This window comes from Numenius arquata, chromosome 17, assembly GCF_964106895.1.
Source record: "Numenius arquata chromosome 17, bNumArq3.hap1.1, whole genome shotgun sequence".
Classification (NCBI taxonomy): domain Eukaryota; kingdom Metazoa; phylum Chordata; class Aves; order Charadriiformes; family Scolopacidae; genus Numenius; species Numenius arquata.
The window spans coordinates 401446-421074 of record NC_133592.1 but is presented as its reverse complement, the minus strand read 5'-3'; the positions used below and the strand labels follow the sequence as shown (position 1 = coordinate 421074).

The 19629-nt window shown below is 37.2% G+C and overlaps 1 protein-coding gene across 2 annotated transcripts in view; it reads right to left on the bottom strand.

The window, feature by feature from the left end:
- HELZ (helicase with zinc finger) overlaps positions 1–19629 on the bottom strand; it is a 70049-nt gene that overhangs the window by 32863 nt on the left and 17557 nt on the right. Inside the window, exons 11-15 of one of the 2 annotated variants that reach the window (XM_074160040.1) lie at positions 15057–15390; positions 10486–10616; positions 7904–8083; positions 7273–7377; positions 547–725 (exon numbers count right to left, since the gene is read on the bottom strand). In XM_074160040.1, the coding sequence (XP_074016141.1) occupies positions 547–725; positions 7273–7377; positions 7904–8083; positions 10486–10616; positions 15057–15390 (929 nt within the window). The remainder of the gene's footprint in view (positions 1–546; positions 726–7272; positions 7378–7903; positions 8084–10485; positions 10617–15056; positions 15391–19629) is intronic. The other variant, XM_074160041.1, reaches the window with a different exon arrangement.

The following is a 19629-nucleotide window of genomic DNA, read 5'->3' as shown; positions in this document are numbered from 1 at the left end:
TCATTTGGAGATCAAGAAAACAATAAACCCCAAGCAGCCTCTGCCCCCGAGAAATCAGTCTAATACATTGCAGTTTAGAAAACAACCTGAGAAGTATCACGTTAACACAGCACGGGTTTGTATCTGTGGGAGTTGTTTGCAAAGCTCAACAATTCACAAAACAAGAAAAAAAAAGCTCTTGGTGTGTATTTATGCTTACATGCTCCACTGAGTAATGACCGTAATGAGCATAACATTCAAAGTCAGAATCTCAAACAGAATTTTCCTTCTTGGTTCTCAGAAACACCAGATCATAGATAGTACTGCTTCTTTATTTAATTTTTTTTTTTAAATAAGGAAAAAACAGAAGGAGCAAAAGTTTAATTTGAACGCCAGCAGTTTATAGCTTTGTAATAAACATTTATTCATTAAAAAAAAAAAGAGAAGAGCACTTTAAGATTATAATTGTTTCTTTTTTAACAGCTCAAAGAATTGAGTAAAGAACTGACACTTGTAAGAGGAAGGTAATTCTCAAAGCATGGACACGTGGTTTAGAAATTATCCTACCTGGTTCAAGATCCAGTTGACACAGATACTGTGATGTATTTAAAGTAACAACTACTACTCGTTGCTTAAGAATGTCTTCTTTCTGTGGCATCTGAAAGGTGGAATGTGTGCTTGAAATCAAACAGTACTGATGCACAACTGGGTGGACAGTCTTTACCCAGCGATTTCTGAAATATACCCTAAAAAGAAAGAGGGGGCTTATTTTCTATACAGTTTGAATGCAGTGACAGCCTAATATTTCAAATGCTAATATTCTGTTTTCTGATAAACAAAAGTAATCTTCAGAAAGCCAAATATCACAACTGTGCAGAATTACATGCTAAAAAGTCTTGGATTTACCTTCCTTTATTTGCTGCAGTGCAATACTACATACACAGAGCAGTTACCAAGGATTAATTCACACGTGAAAATCTGTAAATTCTTCATACGTTCAAGTTCTGCGACCCTCGCATCAGTGCCTATTTCATTTTAAACTATCAGTAAGCTAATTTAAAAGAAATATTTCCTCAGATATAATTTAATACAGCCCATAGTCTTGGAACTGACTGGGCTGCAGTGGTCTGCACACTTCAGCTGCAGCCAGAGGATCTTTAAAAAAAACAATAAATCAAAAGACATTAATAAAATCCTGTACTTCCTTAAACACACACTGTATGTCCTCTGAGTTCTAAGAACCAAACAGGATGTATATTCACCTTTTTATCATGCAGGGCCATAATTAGGATACTCTGTGTAAAAGAATGAGAAAACAGTGCCAAAAAGGATGGCTAGAGTCTAAAATACCAGGACACTGTCAGCAAAGCACTGGTCTTCAAACATCTTCCCACAACACATAAGATAAATTTAAATCATCATATCATGAGATCAATGATGAATTTTTCTTAAAAAGTGATGAAATGTTACAACCAGTCTAGCTAAATGGAAGAGGAACAGGGAAGACACAAAGAGTATGCCCCAGAAAACAGCATATAACTAACTCCCCCAAAGTATATAGAAATACGCCAAACCACATCAGCTGAGGATCTCGGTAAAGATGTCAAAGGGCTTCTGTATGGGGTGTTCCTCAGAAATATAATCTGTACCAAGTAAGAACCATGACTCTGAAGAGGAGCCTTTAAACTACAGGAAATTCTTGTACCAATACTAATATTCAGAACTAAAGTTACTTTAATTTATTCCAAAGTAAATTAAAATGAAATTATTCAAATTTCAGTTCTAAATATGGGACTTATGCTGTTTGGTTTATCTAGTCATCATTTATTTTCTTCTGATTAATTTCTCCTGCACCCATATTATAAATCCCAAATCATTAATGCAGTATTTGAAAAAGTGTAATTATGCACCTAAATGCAAAACATGATAGTACTGGCTGAACTCTGAGTACCACGAGTCCAGCCACATTTGATAATCACATCTCAGCTCCGCATAACGTGAGGGAAACAACTATTAGGATTGTAACAGATTTGGTTTGTGAAAATGCAATGTCCGTTTCGGACAATAAGCACAAAATGAAAAGCAAAGAGGTGCAAACGCACCGCAGCGCTCTGAACGGCCTCTTTGTCTGACAACACAACCAACCAAAACTGGCACTGGGCGACCAAAGGTAACTCCAGTTAAGACTGGGTCCAGTGCGGGAGGAAACAACACACTCCAGAGCCATTCTCAGAACAAGAACCTTCTAACGCTGCCCCAATATATTTATTTTTTATCAGCCAACACACTGACAAGCTTTATTTGATGAAGTGTTATTACATGCATGTAACAAGACGGAATCCCGGCAGCAGGCGGGAGGGAACCCCTGCGCTGTGTACCCCAGCCATCCCCGCAGCTTCCCTGCGGTCCCGTTCCTCACTCTTCGCTGAGGGCAAGACTTACCTGCCGCCTCACAGGAGGGGCTGTGAGCAGTAATGAGTTTATTGTGAGTTTATGTTTGTAAAGCACTTTGAGATTCTTGGATGAAAGGTGCTATTGAAATGCAAAATACTATGGTTATTAGACGTTATTATACCATGCGCTGTCTTTTATTACAAAAATTCAACTATGTGTGACTCACAGATTGGCTGACAGCATTTCAAACTGCATTGCTGCTTACCCATTAATTTCTTTTATTTTGATGTAAGATCAAAAAGGTATCCCAGAGCTATTATTCACCACTGGCATAAACACACCTGACAGATGTGACTACTTCGAAAATGTCGTGATATAAGTAAGTAAACACACTGAACAAGGGATTTCTCTCTCAGGTGCAATTTGGGCTAATAAAATCTCCTGTAATTTCATTATTAGGTTTTTTTCCTTAAAGCTAGAGGAATCCATTACAAAAATGGGTTTTAACAGCGTAACACAAATCATAGCATTTCACCCTGCAACATACCCTTAACTTCTGATTAAACAAGCAATTCCCCTTCTAATCTTAACACCTGCAGGAGCAGAGCACCTGAACGCCAGCACAGCCGGGCAGCTACTAACCAAAACACTCCTTAGTACCTGCAGCACATTCTATCAGCGTGCGGCTGTAGGGACAAAGATGAGCAAAAACGGCAGCTACAAAATCGTAACCCAGTCATAGCTCACGGGAGAGTGTATCTTCTCACATCAAGACTTTACTTGTGGAGAAATTAAAACCTTGAAGGCTCAGGTTTACCCAAACCACAGGCAGTGAAATTACCAGCAAATACAGAGAGAATCACATTGAAATGGAAATCCCAGAAGATTATAAATTAGGGACTCGATCTTCTGCAAACAAAAGCACCGGATATGTCCACCATACTCACTAATGCTGGCTTACCATGCACAAAATCTGCATTTCACGTGGAAATTGGTGCCACTTTTATTTCTAAATGTGGCATCTGGATACGTACAAAAGCCTTCATTTCAGCGGGACAAGCTGCCAGCTAACCTGCCTATGCTTCCATCAACTTTCCAGTTGAATTCCAATTAAATCAAAAAAGAAATTCCCCACATATTTCTATTAAATGTTAGTCAAATTGAGTATTTCCTATTTTTTCAAGTTTTGCTTCCATTGATAAAGTTCCATCAAAGTACCAATTTGCAAATAAGACTATTTGCAGAAGTAGTGAATTTGTATCTGTAATTAAGATTCACAATCATTTTCTTGTTCATGTTTCAGGCTGGGATTGCTCCTAAATCACTTAAAATACAGTTCTAAAAGTTAATAAAGGGGGAGCCTACAGTCGGAACCTCTGAGGGAGGCTAAACAGAGTTTCATTTGCACTCCTGTACTACAAAACTGACTTCTCACCACTCCTTATAACAGAGTCAATGGGGACTAAATTTAAGTTCTTCAAAATTTCTTTTCCCTGTTCTGAACTGGAAAACACTAAGTCCTCCCAGCTCTTGATAAAAAGGCCGGGATTCTCCCTTCAGGCTGGGCTCCAAAGAACTCTTCTCTTCTTGGATAAACTCCAATCCCAGCTCCTCAGATTTTGTGCAGTTATTTCTCACCTGAAATCCCTCAAGCAAAAAGAACACAAAAGATTGGAGGAAAAAGAATCTACCAGTCTCATTTCATGCCTCTGTTGAAAGATCATTAAAAAAAAAAAAATCTAAGTAGTCCCAAGAAGCCTAAAGAAAACTTTAAAAGCACCTGATTTCCCTCTTCCATTTCTTTTGACCCCCTCCAAAGAGAGGCTCAGGGTCACGAACAAGATGCTCTTTGGGATGCAGAAAACACGTGAAAGATTTGTCTTACAACCTGAAAGTTAACTTTTTCAATCTTCCTTTGAGGATGGGCATAAGACAGAAGCTAGAGTTTCAAGAAAATAAAAGTAATTGACTGAAGAGGCATTTATTTTACAAATTAACATTTGATAAGACAAATTAATACTGTTTTCAGGACAAGAACTTTACTCCAGGCAATTTGGAAAAAAGGGTCCTTTAAAACCTGTTGGGTTTTTGGTTTGGGGCTTTTTAAATTCAAACTCTGGTTTGCTCAAACTGATTAATTTTTATAGTCTTGGTATCTCCTGAAGCTACCAGCCACAGTATCAATATCACCCTCCTTCCCTTTCCCTTAGTATGACATACAAAACCAGCGTATGGATACAACTAAACTTGAAATACCTCAATCACTGGATGCCCAGAAACATGCAAAGAAACTGCTGCTATCTGCTTCCTAGGGCTTGCCTGGAGTTTTTCGGAGAGGGTGACAATCTGGAGCCTGTAGCTGGTGCTGCCTGCACACCCTACCTGCCGAAGGCTCCCGCAGCCCAGGAGGGACCCGCACATCCACAGAGCAAACGGGGATACAAATTCAGAGCCAATTGGTATCTCTTATGGCTCTGACTCACCCTCCAAAGGAGCTTCTCCACACTTAAAATCAAGTGTCTTCGCACCTAACAGAAGCACTTAATCAAAGGCTCTTTCCTCCTAACCTCCTAACCGCAGGTGTTAGGTCCCATATAACAAAATTATTTCCATGTCAAGTTTCTTCAGTAAGAGTCAGGTTTTGGAGTATGTCCTTAGTACAGCTGAACCATCTAATCAAACCCAGGGGCATTGGTTTTTGTGGTTTTTTTTTTCTGGGTACGAATTCGTTTATGGGCATCAGGACTATGAGAATTTGGCTCTCAGACTTCATTGGCATTTTATTTAGGTGCAGAACTTAGACTCGACATAAATTCTCGGTGTTCATTCTGACTTTGCATTTTCCAAAGGGCACAGAAAGTAATTTTGTTAGGAAAAAATATTAGTGTATGTCTTACAGAAATTTACAGAAATATCTACACAGTTCTCAGAACTCTGTCAGTGTTAAATAATTAAGCTTTCCTTCTTTAAAAACAACATAAATATTATGGTGCTCCCCACTAAACTATGAAAACATTTTTAGTAAGGATGCTATTCAGCCAACTCATCATTTGTAGAGTAAATAGGGAAAAAAATCTAAAGGAAACTGTTCAGCCATTTAGAAACATCAAACTCCGCAAGTAGCACATCCAGCTTTGATAATTAACTGCTTCTACTCCACTTTTCCTTTAAAATACTGCAAGAGGCTCAAAGCACCCTGTTTAAACTAACGATAATGAATTTAATTTGAAAATACATCTTGACAACAGTCAATAAGAAAGGTAACAGACCCATAATTAATTTTATGCTGTCTCACATAGCTCCAGCTTTCAATTCAGATAAATTGACCCTTTAACTCCTGCCAGATCACATTGACATGCAGTTAGCTTTCAAACAACAGATCCTTCTCAAATATATGTAATATTTTTTATTTGAAAACATACATCCATAAATATATAAATATATACACAGTTTCAGAGGTGCCTCCACTTTCTAAAACTTTAACTTTTCATAAAGGCATCATGACTATTTGAACAATATCATACAACCTACAGCAGCACTTCCTGAAGGCTTCATATCAAATACTATGACAATTACACTGAAATTCAAACATTCAGTGACTTTTCAATTATGTGTTGTAATTTTCTTGGCAAATATGTATATATATCTTAACCATAAGAAAAATACCACTTTCATTTATGTATGTTTTCCATAAGTATTTCCGAGACTGGACTATGTAGTTGAATACAGCACATAAAAGAAGGTTGAAAAAGCCTGGCAACCACAATAAAACTGTATTTAACTTTAACTCCTTGCTCTGTTAAATCACACTTCAATTTTCCCAAAAGTGTCAATTACACACATTTTTTCCAGCCATAAAATTAAGACACCATAATGCTTTTCATCACAAAGCGCTTTACAAACGACCATAAGAAAATCTGTGTTAAAATACAACCAGACCAAAGGTAACTTTTTGAAAATAAGCTGCCTTCGCTGCCCTTGCCAGATCCTCAGTGTCTGTGAAATGTCACTTGGTGAGTCACGCCAGCAAACCTAAGGGAATTTACACCTGTTGTAAATCTAGCCCTTCCACATAACTTCACTGGCTTTACTGACATTGCATAAAATATTAGTCCAGGATGGCTTTTAATAGCTAACAAGTAAACATACAGAGTCATTTTCTTAGTAATATAATAAACTCACATACTGGCATTCAGAAAATGATGCCCACAATTTAAAACAATATATACCAAGCTAACATTATACATTGTGATTACCATGCAAAATATTCCCTGGAGCAGGTTTCTTCTCATAAATAAATCCTCCTTAACTATTTCTATGCAAGTTTACCCTCCTCACTCATAAAGTTTCCACCTCCTCTTCATTTTTTTTCCTTAACTGATTTCCCCCAAATTCCCACGGTAAGTGCATTTAACCACAGATACAATGACTTCACACTGACTTATCAGAAAAGGCCAAACTACTTTCACATGATTCTCTAAATATGTAGCTCCTATGACATCAATTTTTTTCTTCAAAAAGCCAGGTGGGTAGCCCCAGCTTCCAAATCATTACTACGAGTGTGAGTCAAAATTTTCTGAAATTAAAATACAATTAAAGTTCATTTTATTTTATCATAGTAGCTTTTAGAGGAGCATATCAAAAGTTTGCTCATTAGGAAAGACACATTTATCAATAGAATAATAAAAGCTTAAAAAAGGATGTCTTTTATTTTTATTTAACAAATGAGCCAAAATTATGTTGACAATGTTTCACATTCCTTGTTAGTCTATGTTTTTAAAAGCACTGCTGGTAACGCCAATAAGCTTTTATGTTTTAAAAGTTCTTTAACCTTTTTTTATAGACACCTTTTCTTAAGAATAGTATTTTATAGATACATAATAAGCCTTAAAAAAATACCTGAGAGGTCTTGCCTGGGGATTGCCTGCTTCTACATATGGATGTAAATAATCCTTTATGTAGAGATCAGCAGCACTATTAGAATGGGTGCAAATGAGAATCCTGCTGGAATAAATGGTGCAAATAAAAAAGCAATGAAGAAACAGAAAACAATTCAAAGCAGTAGAATACAAAAAAAAGGAAACAGTGGCCATCTTCCTGTACATTTTTCTCTTAATGAAACTAACCTATCGTAGTTTGCATGATTCAGCCCCTTAACTCAAATCCTTCAGTTATGAAAAGATTTAAAATTCAAACAGTTTTTCAATAATTATTTTATGATTATTAATCTAGACTTGATTTTAAGTAAGGAATAGTTTTTATCATCTAGCATACTGCAAAACTTTCCTTGTCGAGCAAATCACAGTCATTCTACATATTGTCAATTTTATTTAGTTTTGTTCTGAATGGAATATACAGGCTAAGATCATAAAATTACTTTATCATTCAAAACAATGACAGATGGCTTGGGTTTTGTTTGTTTTTAAGCTGGATGGAAATTCTGTATTTCTACCTTTCACTTGAATTTAAGTAAAGAATTGCATCTTCTCTGCTCATCAAGCATTGCTGTGCATTTAGCGCCCCATCTCACCTAGTATCCTGTTGTTGGAGTATGTGCTTGACTGCCTGAGCCAGAGTGAAGGTTTTTCCTGTCCCATAGGGACCGATGATAAGAACAGGAGGCAGTTGTATTGAAAGCGGAGTAGTGATAGCCAGAACAGCCTCTTTCTGCTTAGCATTTAGTCGAGGGTCCAACTGCTCATCCCATTGTCTGTATAAAAGGAGGCAACAGAAGTTAAAAGCAGAAGCTGTGACAATCTGCTGCGAGATAGAAATTTAAGATTTTAAAAGCTTTAAAGAAATTAAAGAGCCTATATGCTACTGTATTGATTGTGTCATTCTGAGGCACACTGCAACAAATCAACAAATCTAGCAAAACAATCACATGCTTTAATCACAATACTTTGATAATATTTGCAATAAATCAGTTGGGGTTTTTTTCAAAAGGAATCTAACTACTTCTCAATTTACATTATATGACCTAACCATAATTAACCTGAATAGTACACATTTCAGAAAACATATATGCTGCACCATCACCTGATAACAAAAGCAAGCAGACACAATCATTTTCTCCTATTGCTATGCAAAATGTACCATTAGTTATGTTCCTTCCCTGCATCATTTACATTGCCAACTTTAGAAGTCAACAATTATACAAGTGCAGGGCTTGGTAAAAACTATGATGAAATTCAAAAACAACTAAAAAACTAATGGCTACCAATTAACTACAAACTTCTCTTTACTTTTTTTTTTTTGAGATCATTAAGGCACATACCTCTAATGGGAGAGCAGTCTAAAAAAAGGATTTTGTGCTGTAACTAGCTAGTGATACCAGCACTAAGAGGAAGATGCTTTCAGAAAATTCCAATGAGCGTAAGAGGTTAAAGATTTGTAGACACAGTTTTTAATATTCCCAGCAACAGATTTAAAAGTAGACATGCATAGTGAAAACCACCTGTCCCTGTGCACATATGGCCATACTTCAGTAACGCGATCTGCTCTGGGACAAGCACTACGCTTCGTACACACTGGGAACACTTCTATTGGGTAGGAGTTAGCAACAGGGAGTAAAATCAAGAGGGAATTGACTGAATTCCTAACTTTTAAGACAGCTATGAACAACAAGCTGGCAGGAGAACCTAGGAAATACTGAAAAGCAATAGGCATATAAAACAAAAATAGAAGAAAAACAGAGAGGCAGACAGTTCGGAGTCAGACAGAAATGCTGAATCTTAAGGTGATGCAAACCAAGCCACCAGATGGAAAAAAAACATGCTCATTACAGTGACGTAAACTGAACCACAACCGTTATATATATCATTTATGTTTATAAAAATATAAAAAAATTATACAAATAAATTACATCAACTACAACCATATGCAAAATTTCTGTAAATACAAATTTCCTGACATAAAACCAAGAATACAAAGTTCTAGATTACTTGACTTACCCTCTTTTTATTGAAATCGCTGCTTGCTTCCAAACTATTCCTAAACACTATTTCCTTGTAAGATTCACTCAAAACCTAAGTCAGTGAAAAGATTGTCATTGTCCCTTCTTTCTGCCTTTAATGTTAAAGCTTTGATGAATACAGTACCCCCACCCAGAACCCTGCACCCACCCTTTATCACCTCTGTCCCTACTACACTTCCAGAGACAAACTAAATTTTTTCCAGTAATTTTTGCCTTATATTTTGTCACTGTCTCAAGTTTCTGACCAGATCACTTTCCTTTTAATCCTTGAACTACCTTCTGATTTGTACTGCATCACAATTACACTCTTAATTCTCACCTTTGAGACCCCACACAACTCATCGCATGCTGTGCGGGCTATTGGTTCCACGCACCTCTCACTACCCTGGTTACCAAGTACAGAAACCTCGTGCCTCTCTTATCCTTCCCTAAACAGCAAGAACACTGACCATACTCCCAGAGTAACACAGCCTCACATTTCTCTTCCCTAAATTTCCTCTTCGAGACAAACTATTTTCACAGCATCAGCCTTAAGTTTCCTTAAAAGTATTTATGTAACACAGGGGTTTATATTTCATAAAGGGAACTGTAAGACGTGTATACAAAGAATCTCAGGACTGCTTGTAAGTGCAATGCTGGTCCTTCCAAGAATCACTCCCACACCTTTCTTCGTCATCCCATTCAGTGTTACATCCAAATTTGGGCTCATTACATCAAACTCAAAAGGCAGTAATGGATCGCTTCTTGCAAACACAAGTCTGCACGCTTGAGATCCTGCACAGCAAGCTCCTTGTAACTGGAATGTACATTCCTAGGAAGTACCATTCATGTTTTCAGTGAAGACCCCCAGAACAGTAAATAACAAGAACAGATTTGTTTTCTACAGCTACAGCTGCAACGCCTATAAAACACCAGCTCAACCGCAGGAAAAACCAGTCAACAGACTCTAGTCCTCAGAGGATCAGTTTTTGTGTTTTATTTAGAAGAGTTTTGTTCTCTTCTCTGAGCCACCCTCACCGTTAATGAAGAGCAAGGCATGGTTCTTGTTCTAGGGCAGATTCCAGCCATCTGTTATGAGAAATTCAGTACTGCATTACCATACAATCCCTGATATTAAAGTGTGTGTATTCTTGTACCTGTTGGGACTCCAGGGTATGGTGGGAGTCATGCTGACATCTGGAAACAAAATACTGTTGTCCTTAATCCTGTCCAAGGCATAATGCATTTCACAGAGGGGTAAGCGATTTAACTGAAACTGAAGTTCAACCTGTAGTATAAAATGAATGAATAAATGAATAAGTGAACAAAAAGTTACTAATTTAGAAAACACTCATTAGACTTTGCTGCATGAGGCATTTTTATCTTCCTGCAAACTACTGACTCTCAGAAGAAAACAGCAAACATCAAAAGATTTGCAATAAAATTAACTTGCTCCTTTCTTTTTTTTTCAAGCAAAGATAAGTACAGCATTTGCTCTAGAGTAATTTTGTTATTTGACTTTTAAGGTTAGATTCCACTGTACTTTCAGAAAAAGGAACAACATTGTTGGAATTATTTTTGGAATACAAAAAATACTCCCAGAAAATATTATTGTCCTAAAATATTGTTTGTAAAAAGATACACTTCCATGTCTTATTGTAAGAACAACCTTGAAACAGTGACAAGCGAGAAATTTTTACAGCTCAACAGATGATATAAATCAGAGGCGTGACCAGCAGAGATAAAACCCAAATGTTATTTGTTTCTAGTCAAACTGAAGGAGACAGGGCAAAGGTGCAGACGAGCACCCCGTGCCATCCCAAGGAAACGCCACAGAGGTGACACCGTCATTCTAAACGTCACCCCCATGCCCAAAGCAAAAATCTGGTCTCAGATCTATTCATTTTCTCCTCTAGCACTCACTGAATCTCTCTTAATCAGTCCACTATTACTTAATCACGCTTTAATTTCATGATAATTATTGCTACCAACCAGAAAGTTCAACAAACACAAAGTAGTACTAGAATATATTTTTGTAATTATCTTTTCTGAGAACTTATATAAAGACTTGAAAAAGACCTTGTCAACTAAAATAAGTTTTTCATACACATTCCAAACAAAAACTAAGTTGTTTTATTAAAGATACCTGTGGTTATCAAAATGAGACAGCAAACTTGGGAAAAAAAGAAAAAAAAAACACCTGGAAAAGCAGACAATCTCTTCTCTAAACACAACATGCTTCATTCAAAGTCATAAACTTCTCTCCTTAACCTTCTCCTATGGAGGAGAAGAGCTCCTATGGAGGAATAATTTAGCCTTCCAGACTTAACTGCTTGTTGGACCCAACGCTCCTTTATCTGCCCACAACGTCACTTCCAGCACAGGGATCACACCAATAATGTTTCCTACTTGAAGATCACCTCCTTCAAATGGATTTGCAAAACACAGCTCTCAGCGTTTCCTTTTTCTAGTATATTTAAATAATTACACTGTTCATACTGTTATGTAGCATGTAAAATCAACACTAGTTCTGCTGTGAACAAACAATGTTTGCTCGTATCAGGGCAGAACGTAGCCATTAACTTTCAGTCTGTGGCAGATATAAAGACATTCAATTTTCATCTTGACTATCATGTTTTACAGCAGGATGTATAACCACAATTCTGAAGGGCAGTAACAAATCTGTACAACATGAAGTGCGGAGTTAACTAAGGTGACTAACTCGTAGGGAAACTTTTTTTAAGTAGGACACATGAACGTTTAAGATTGTTTTTTTTCCCCACTCTTTCACCGTCTAGTTTATACCTATCCACTGCCTTAGTAAACACCCTGGGTTTAGCACGAGTCAAGAATGACAGCACCAGCTCCTCCTGCCTAGGGGCCACCTCAAGTTTCCTTCCAAAGCTCCGTCCTACCCAGCTCTACCCAGTGCCCATTTGTCCACCCAACAACGTCCCACAGATGTTTGGAAAAGAATTCCACGCAAATGGCAATGGTCCCAACCTCACAATTTGATCTATACAGGAAAAATATCTTTCCTCAGGCAGATCCAGGGCTAACAAAAGACCATCCAATATAACAATGGTAAATTAAATGCAGAAAAACTGTGATGCTTATGTTAGCGATGCTGTAATAGCCCCTTCCAGGAGCCCAAGCAAGGTGCCTAGCATTAAATACCTCTGATTATCTACCTGCATTCACCGCTTCCTTTAACAGCTTGTGATTTGTTTTGGTTTTAATCCAGCTTGGATTGAAACAAATAATTTTATTTGCTGTTGCAGAGTGCTGAATGAGGCCATCTGTGAAGGAGAGGCACGTAACCTGCTTTAATACGTATTCCACAACAAGAAAACAGTGGGAAAGGAAGTTAATCCATTGCCAGCTTCACAGAAGAGGACACAGAACAGAGTAACCACTCCAAAAATAAAACAGTCGCATGTTAGTTTGGTCACCAAAAAGAGCAGCGGCCAAGGGGGTTTAAAGCACCAGCTCCCTCCATCCACCTTCATGAATGGTGTACCCAATAAAAGCAGAATTGTGTATTTATTATAGCCGAGCCAGGACAACAGGCAAACAAGTGACCAGGAAGTTTCTGAGATGAATTATTAGAAGAGGAAACGAAGCAAACCACCTAACTTACCCAAAACCTACAGAAATAAAAGCAGTTTTGTCAATGTTTAAGAATCACATAGGGAACGCTAATTCCACTGAAGACAACAGCAAAATTTCCAGCATTTTTAATAAAAAAGCTACACATCCAAATTATAATATCCTTAGCTCTAACCTGAGGATTCCTTTCCAATTTTCAGTTAATACTTAATCAGAAAAGATTTCCTTACAATTAGAATTCATTAAAATATAGGTAATACTTTAAGGATCTGACCACCAGTTCACTGATATATGTATGAAGTACTACGTAATTTTACAAATAACTTTAGGACCCAATTTTTAATGCAGAATAGATTTGCTGCCTTGGGCAAAGTGTTACAAGACACTCAAAGGAAAATAAATCAGTTACTGAAGCCCCAGCTCATTTTGCATTCCAGGGAGGTTCTGATAGAATCAATTAGTAAGTTTAATTATTGTTTTAAGAAAACAAACACAAAGCCAATAGCCCAAAACAACATAAGTCTTCCCAGACCAATTATCCATGTTAAATAAAGACATCAGGATTCTTGCATGTGTTTCCCCAAAACAAAATGAATGGGAGGAGATAATAGTTTGATGAAAATGCATTCATGTCAAGCAACTCCAGTGACCGTAATTTGAGGTTATTTCTGTTTGGTAACAAGATCAATCACAAGGTCTACAGCAGACACACACTGGGATGGGTGAGGAGTTCAAGTATTTAATCTAACTACAGCTTTGTCTTCCCTTACATGCATTTACATCTAACGTACTATCTTGTTTGCAAACTACATAATTTTTTTAATGTATCCTCACCCATTTCACGTCAACTGCAAAGTAAATAAAAGCCTGGTCTTACTGCTGACACAATTTTCTCTAGCAAAAGCATTATAACTCCTCATTTTGTGACTGAATGCCTTCAAGACAGACAAATATCTGTCTTGGATTAAGTGCTGGCAGAGTGAGAGTCACGGAGGCAAGTATTATCATTCTGAAACATGGGTTATATATATTTAGTATTTATTATATTTTAAGTATATTTTATATATTTTTCTATGTATATTATAAGTGTTTATTCACCTTCCTCATGCCTTCATCTACCAGCCCTCATCATCCTCATCAATGAAATACTCTAAGTTGAAGGCTTTTCCCCTGAAAGACAATATTCCTTTTGTTCTGATACGAGTGCAGAAAGCAGCACAAGGCTCATTCATAACCTCAACAGACCTCATTAAAAATTAATCTCACCTCAGGCTTAGGAACAAATAGTGGAATCCACAATGACACAAACAAAAAGAATGAGAAGATACAAAATAAGAAGTCCAAGATGCAAGTTATCAAAGACTGAGTTCTAGCCAGCTATGTCAAGAGCAGCAGATATTTATTTTTTTTAAAGAAAAAAAAAACAAACCAGGAATAGAAAACTCCCTCCTTTGACTTCATTAAGAAAAGGTTCCTGATGTCTCTGGTGAGAATAGCTATGATGGACAGAACGAGGGAAGCCACATCAGAGAGACCAGGCTGGCAAAATGTCCAGGCAGCAGGAGTAAGCAATATATTCAGTGGGATTAGAATGAGAGGGGAGTGGGCAGGTCTGGTGGAAGAAAGTCTATGAACTACCCACAAACACCAACCTGCAGGAAAATAAAAATAAGACAAAGCTTTCCTCGACAAGTCCATATGGAGGGTTTTGAATTTGAACCAGAGATGTAAAAACAATGTCCAAGAATTTACAAATCACACTCTCAAAACCAAGAGATATACAAGCAAAAATCTGCAAGCATTGCCCAAACACCTCAGAAGAATTTTGCCAGAAATGAAATTCATTAAAACATTTTTTTACTCTGTAACACTTCTAAAATATTATTTTCTTTTTGAAATAATAACACTCATCTATACACACAACACACATATATATACATGTATATTTATGTATAAAAAGATGTCACCTGTCTGAAATTCTCATCTGGGTTCTGTTTTCTGTGTTTGATGATGAATAACGAAATTCCTTTTCATATCTTCAAGCAATTATTTTGGGTGGAGCCAAAGCAGACACAGTGCAAACCGTTCCCACACTAAAACCACTTCCACTCAGACTTACCTGCATTTCACAATCTGCCCGAAGATTCAGTTCTTCGCAGCATTCCCTGGATACCCTCAAGAAGATATAATCCTTTGTTTTCTCCTCAATAGCTGCTTCATAAACCTTCTCTTTGGTTCCTTGGGTCTGTGCTGACTTCTCTTTAGTGACAGGCAATAAATAAACAGCATTGACTTTGGTCATCACCAGCCGTCCAGCCAAAGTGTCTTCTGAAAGCGTTTCAGTGAGCTTGAAGCGGCCAAAAAGTTGTCCATTTTGGGCGTACTTTGCACCTCCAGAAACACCAGTGAGCATGAAGCTTGCTACAATCTGCAACTGCACTTTTATGTTGAACCTAAGTGAGAAAGCACCAAGTGAGTGCAGAAAATGCTCCCGGATTCAGAAATTTCATGTACTCAGGCTGAAGATTCACCACCTTACACTCTGATTGTATAACTTCTAAACATAAACAATTCTAGCCAAACTGGCCCTTTGCAAGTATGTAGCTGTTGCATGTTTACACATTTTCCTTTTGATTATAGCTTATAAAACACATATTCTAAAGAATCAACATCTATGAAGCTTAAAAAAAAAAGAACCCTCACAAGAGAGAATGAAATACTAGATTTTCTGAGACCAAAATAAGTTTAGGGTGAATTAGAGTCGCTGTGCATGTCCCAAAGCAGTAAAACCTTCTGTTTCAATAGTTTGTAAGCTTATGTTAGCTATTCAAGGAGAGACAAGCAGGCAAAGAACAGAGTATGATTCCTATTTATTTATCTCTTCCAGGCTGCACAACAAAGATGATAATCTACATCTTAAAAGGTAAATGGTATTATACCTATAATTCAGAGGAATTTATTAAAATGCCTGAAAAAAATCAGAATGTAGGCATTAAAATGAGATAATTTTATTTGAAATGAGGGAATAGCATTGCAGGCTCAGCCATGTAAGCCATCCATCCACAGAATTCCTATTAGCAGCAAGTTCCTCCTGTAATCAGAGACGTAACAAATTCATTCTCTGTAGTTACCATTTCTACAAGTCACACGCATAACACATTAAACTGATTTATTAGCACACTTCATTGACCTCCCACCAATCCATAGTAACCTGCTCCTAGAGTGCTGGGTTTTTTTTTTAAATAGATTGCTTTAACCTGGTTTAAAAAGAACAAAAGTCTGTCACGTTAAGAATATTTTGTTCTCTTCTCATCAGCAACTTTTTGCTGAACTTGCAACAAATTACAGAAGAAAAGTAAAACCCAAAGGTTTTCACAAATGAAATAAAATTCCTTGGAAAAAAACCTCATTTTGTTATGATACTTTTCATACTCATTTTGGTTTTATTCGATCTGTTCTTCTTATAATTTCTATTTTGACCTAATAAACTGGTAATTTATTGTTTAAGGCCTGTAGTGTCAATAATCATAAGCCCGCAACAATAAAATCCAGCATTTTAGTTCACTTGATAATTAATCACCTACCAAACCAATCAAATACATTTTTTTCATATCTGGCAATTCATGAGTCTTGCACAAAAATTGCGAGTTTGCCCCCTTGTGGCAACAATTGCCTCTTTACATAAGACGGGCACTAAGTCACATTCCAATTTCACACCCCACTCTCAAAAAGCAAGAGATGAAGATGGGTTTGTTTGGTTCATCAGTAACCACAGAAATTACTGCCCAAGCTACAGTTAAAGCAATCACTTAAAAGCATGTACTTCAGGGAGCACAGTAGAATTAAGTGTAATTCTTCCCGTTTCCACATAGGCTAAAAAACCAAAACAAACCAAAGCCAAACCCAAGCTTTCTTCTATACAAGTGCTGCACTATTCCAAAGGAGCTATCAGCGAGTTAGTAGCATCTCAAACTGCTCATATCTCATTCAGAAGATTGTTAAAGTATGATATAAAACATTTAACACAGTAACCAAGAACTCAGTATTATTACCAAGATACAATCACTCGCTATTGTGAATTTCTTTTGTTAAAACTTTCCTAATGTTCAATCCCTATGCTACTGAATATGCATCAGGTCATTCTTAAGGTTGGATTTGTAGAAACGTGCTGAAAACAGTATTACCGCCATTCTGAGACAAGGCACAAGTGAATGTCTTTATAAACAACTAAACGGAATCTACTGTGGTAAAGGGAATCTAAAGTTTAGAGATTACCAAGCAAATTCTATTGAGTAAGCTGACACCTTCTGGCAAACTGTTAAACTACAAAATCCTCCACTGATTATAGATTTTTTTAAAAAAAAATCAAAAGTTGCTTCTTTCATCCATTCCTCACCTTTGCTTTGCAAATTTATACAAAATAAAGTTTTCAGTCAGGCTTACACAAATCAAACAAACTAAACCTTACATTTCCTCCTAGACACTGCAAAATCCCAGCCTAATGGCAGTGTTAATAAAACTAGCTAAAAAAAAGCCTGTTGTTCATATTCAAAACCACAAAAATTATAGAAAGACTTCATAAATGATTAATCACTCCAGTACCAATGCAAATAATAAATTCCCAAAAGGCAAATAAACACATTCTAAACAAAGCTCATCTAACACTTTCTTACAAGTATATTCAGCTCATTTCCTCTTACACTGGCACACGCAGAGCTCAGAGGGGCTGCGCAGTGTGACACCTACCTATCTAGTGATACAGGTAAGACACAGTAGCAGACTCACAGAATCGTCACGGTTGGAAAGGACCTCTGAGATCACCGAGTCCAACCATAATGACAACAGCAAATTTATTTTCCATCAAAGCCAGTGTTACAGGTTTTCACAGCCTTGAGGACAAATCTGCTCTGTAATTCTGGTAGCAGGAGTGTACTGCATGGAAGGAGCTATGTGTCCCCTCAGACAATTTCATGCTCGTACAAGACAGTGCACAGGAAGTTCTAGCCACTCTAACAATTATAGGCTGTTTTTCCTTTGAATGTGCAAGACATAAAGGGAAGAGTTTTAAAACTATCAACAGATGTATGTAGGGCAAATCTTTGCAAAACCAAACTGGTACCAACATCAGAACGTTGTTTAGTGTTTTCTTATAGAGTATGTTTGCATTTGGAAATTAGACAGCAGGGGCTCCTTTATTCTAACCTTTATTACTCTATTTTATGATGTACTCATGTGGAGTAACTTTTATGAATGCCTCTTGAAATACGAGAATGAACATGTTTCAAAAGTAAAGCTCTCTGAGGCTATCCAGAATGAACTCCCTTATAACCGAGTTCAAGACTTTTTAAAGCCACCACAACCATCATCCAATACTTTTCAGCAGTTCCACTCAGACGATCCTATGATAAGTCTGAAACAGTGTTTTCCTAGAAAGTGAGAAATCATCAACATTCTTAAAAACCAACAATTCCCTCCAATCTGAACTGCAGACACTGGTGCCTTCTCATAAGAGACCACGTTGACAACCCCACTAGTTCTACGCTACACATACACAACCCATCAGAGAGCAGCAGCTCATCAACATCCCCACTCGTGGCACCACTTCAGAGGTATCACAACCCACTCGCGTTTGTGTTTCTGGGCCCATTTCTAGGCTTGCTGCAACCCTGACGCTTCACTAGAGAATAGCAAGTGTGTGATCTCAGCCATAGAGGATCAGAAAAGTGTGCTAGTTTGAGCCTTGTTGCAATAAAGTGGGTCAGCTACAAGATCAAAAGAATATTTCTGTCATCAACACTATCAAAACAGATGACTTCAAGGACATTATTAAAACTTCCTTTTATTCATCTACTAGATAGAAAAAGAAGAGCAGAACTTATCGTTGCACCAAATTGTCCGAAGGGTAAGCATTACACACAGAATACACTTCTTATCCTTTCATTTCTACAGGCCTGCTGCTCTTTGGTTTCCTACGAGGCATGGGAGTGTAATTCTCACTGTGAAAATTCACTCAGTAAAAATACTGTTTACTTTTATATCGTATTTCATAATGTTTACTTTAAATCCACTTTTGTTTTAGAAAAGTCAACCTGATTATAAATATGTATGGTGGAGAACATTTCTGTATGCTGAAAACAGCGTTCAAGCATGAGTCCCTCGAATGTCAGATTCCAGCTAAAGAGCAGAGCGCAGCAGCAAGGAAAGATATGAAGAAAATAGTTCAAATACGCTGCCCTTCATCTGAGATACAGAAGAGATATGGAACCATTTTTCTGCTTTAAAAGTATTAGGAATACAGCTACTCATAGTATTTTCTTCCTAAATTCCAGAGGGGTGAGTCAGCTGAACCTCTGTAGCTCCAGGAGTGGTTCTGTCTTAAAAACACATTTCTGGTTTGGAATTTAAGTAATTGGTAGAACTAAATTGGCTACCAAATTAGGTTAAAGGGAAGTTAATCCTTTTTGACTATCCATTCTGAGTAGTGGACCACTTTAAAACGCTTTCATACCACAGGAACGCAGGCAAAATTTTTAACCGCAAATATCAAACTACAGCAAAAAAGGCCCTGTGAGAATCTATGCATGGGAAGTTCACATCTCTCTACTAATTCTGTACTTGTTCATGCAGTAAATCCAGCTGGGTAATATGTACATAATACCTAGAGGTATTACAGAACAAAACAAACAAAAAAT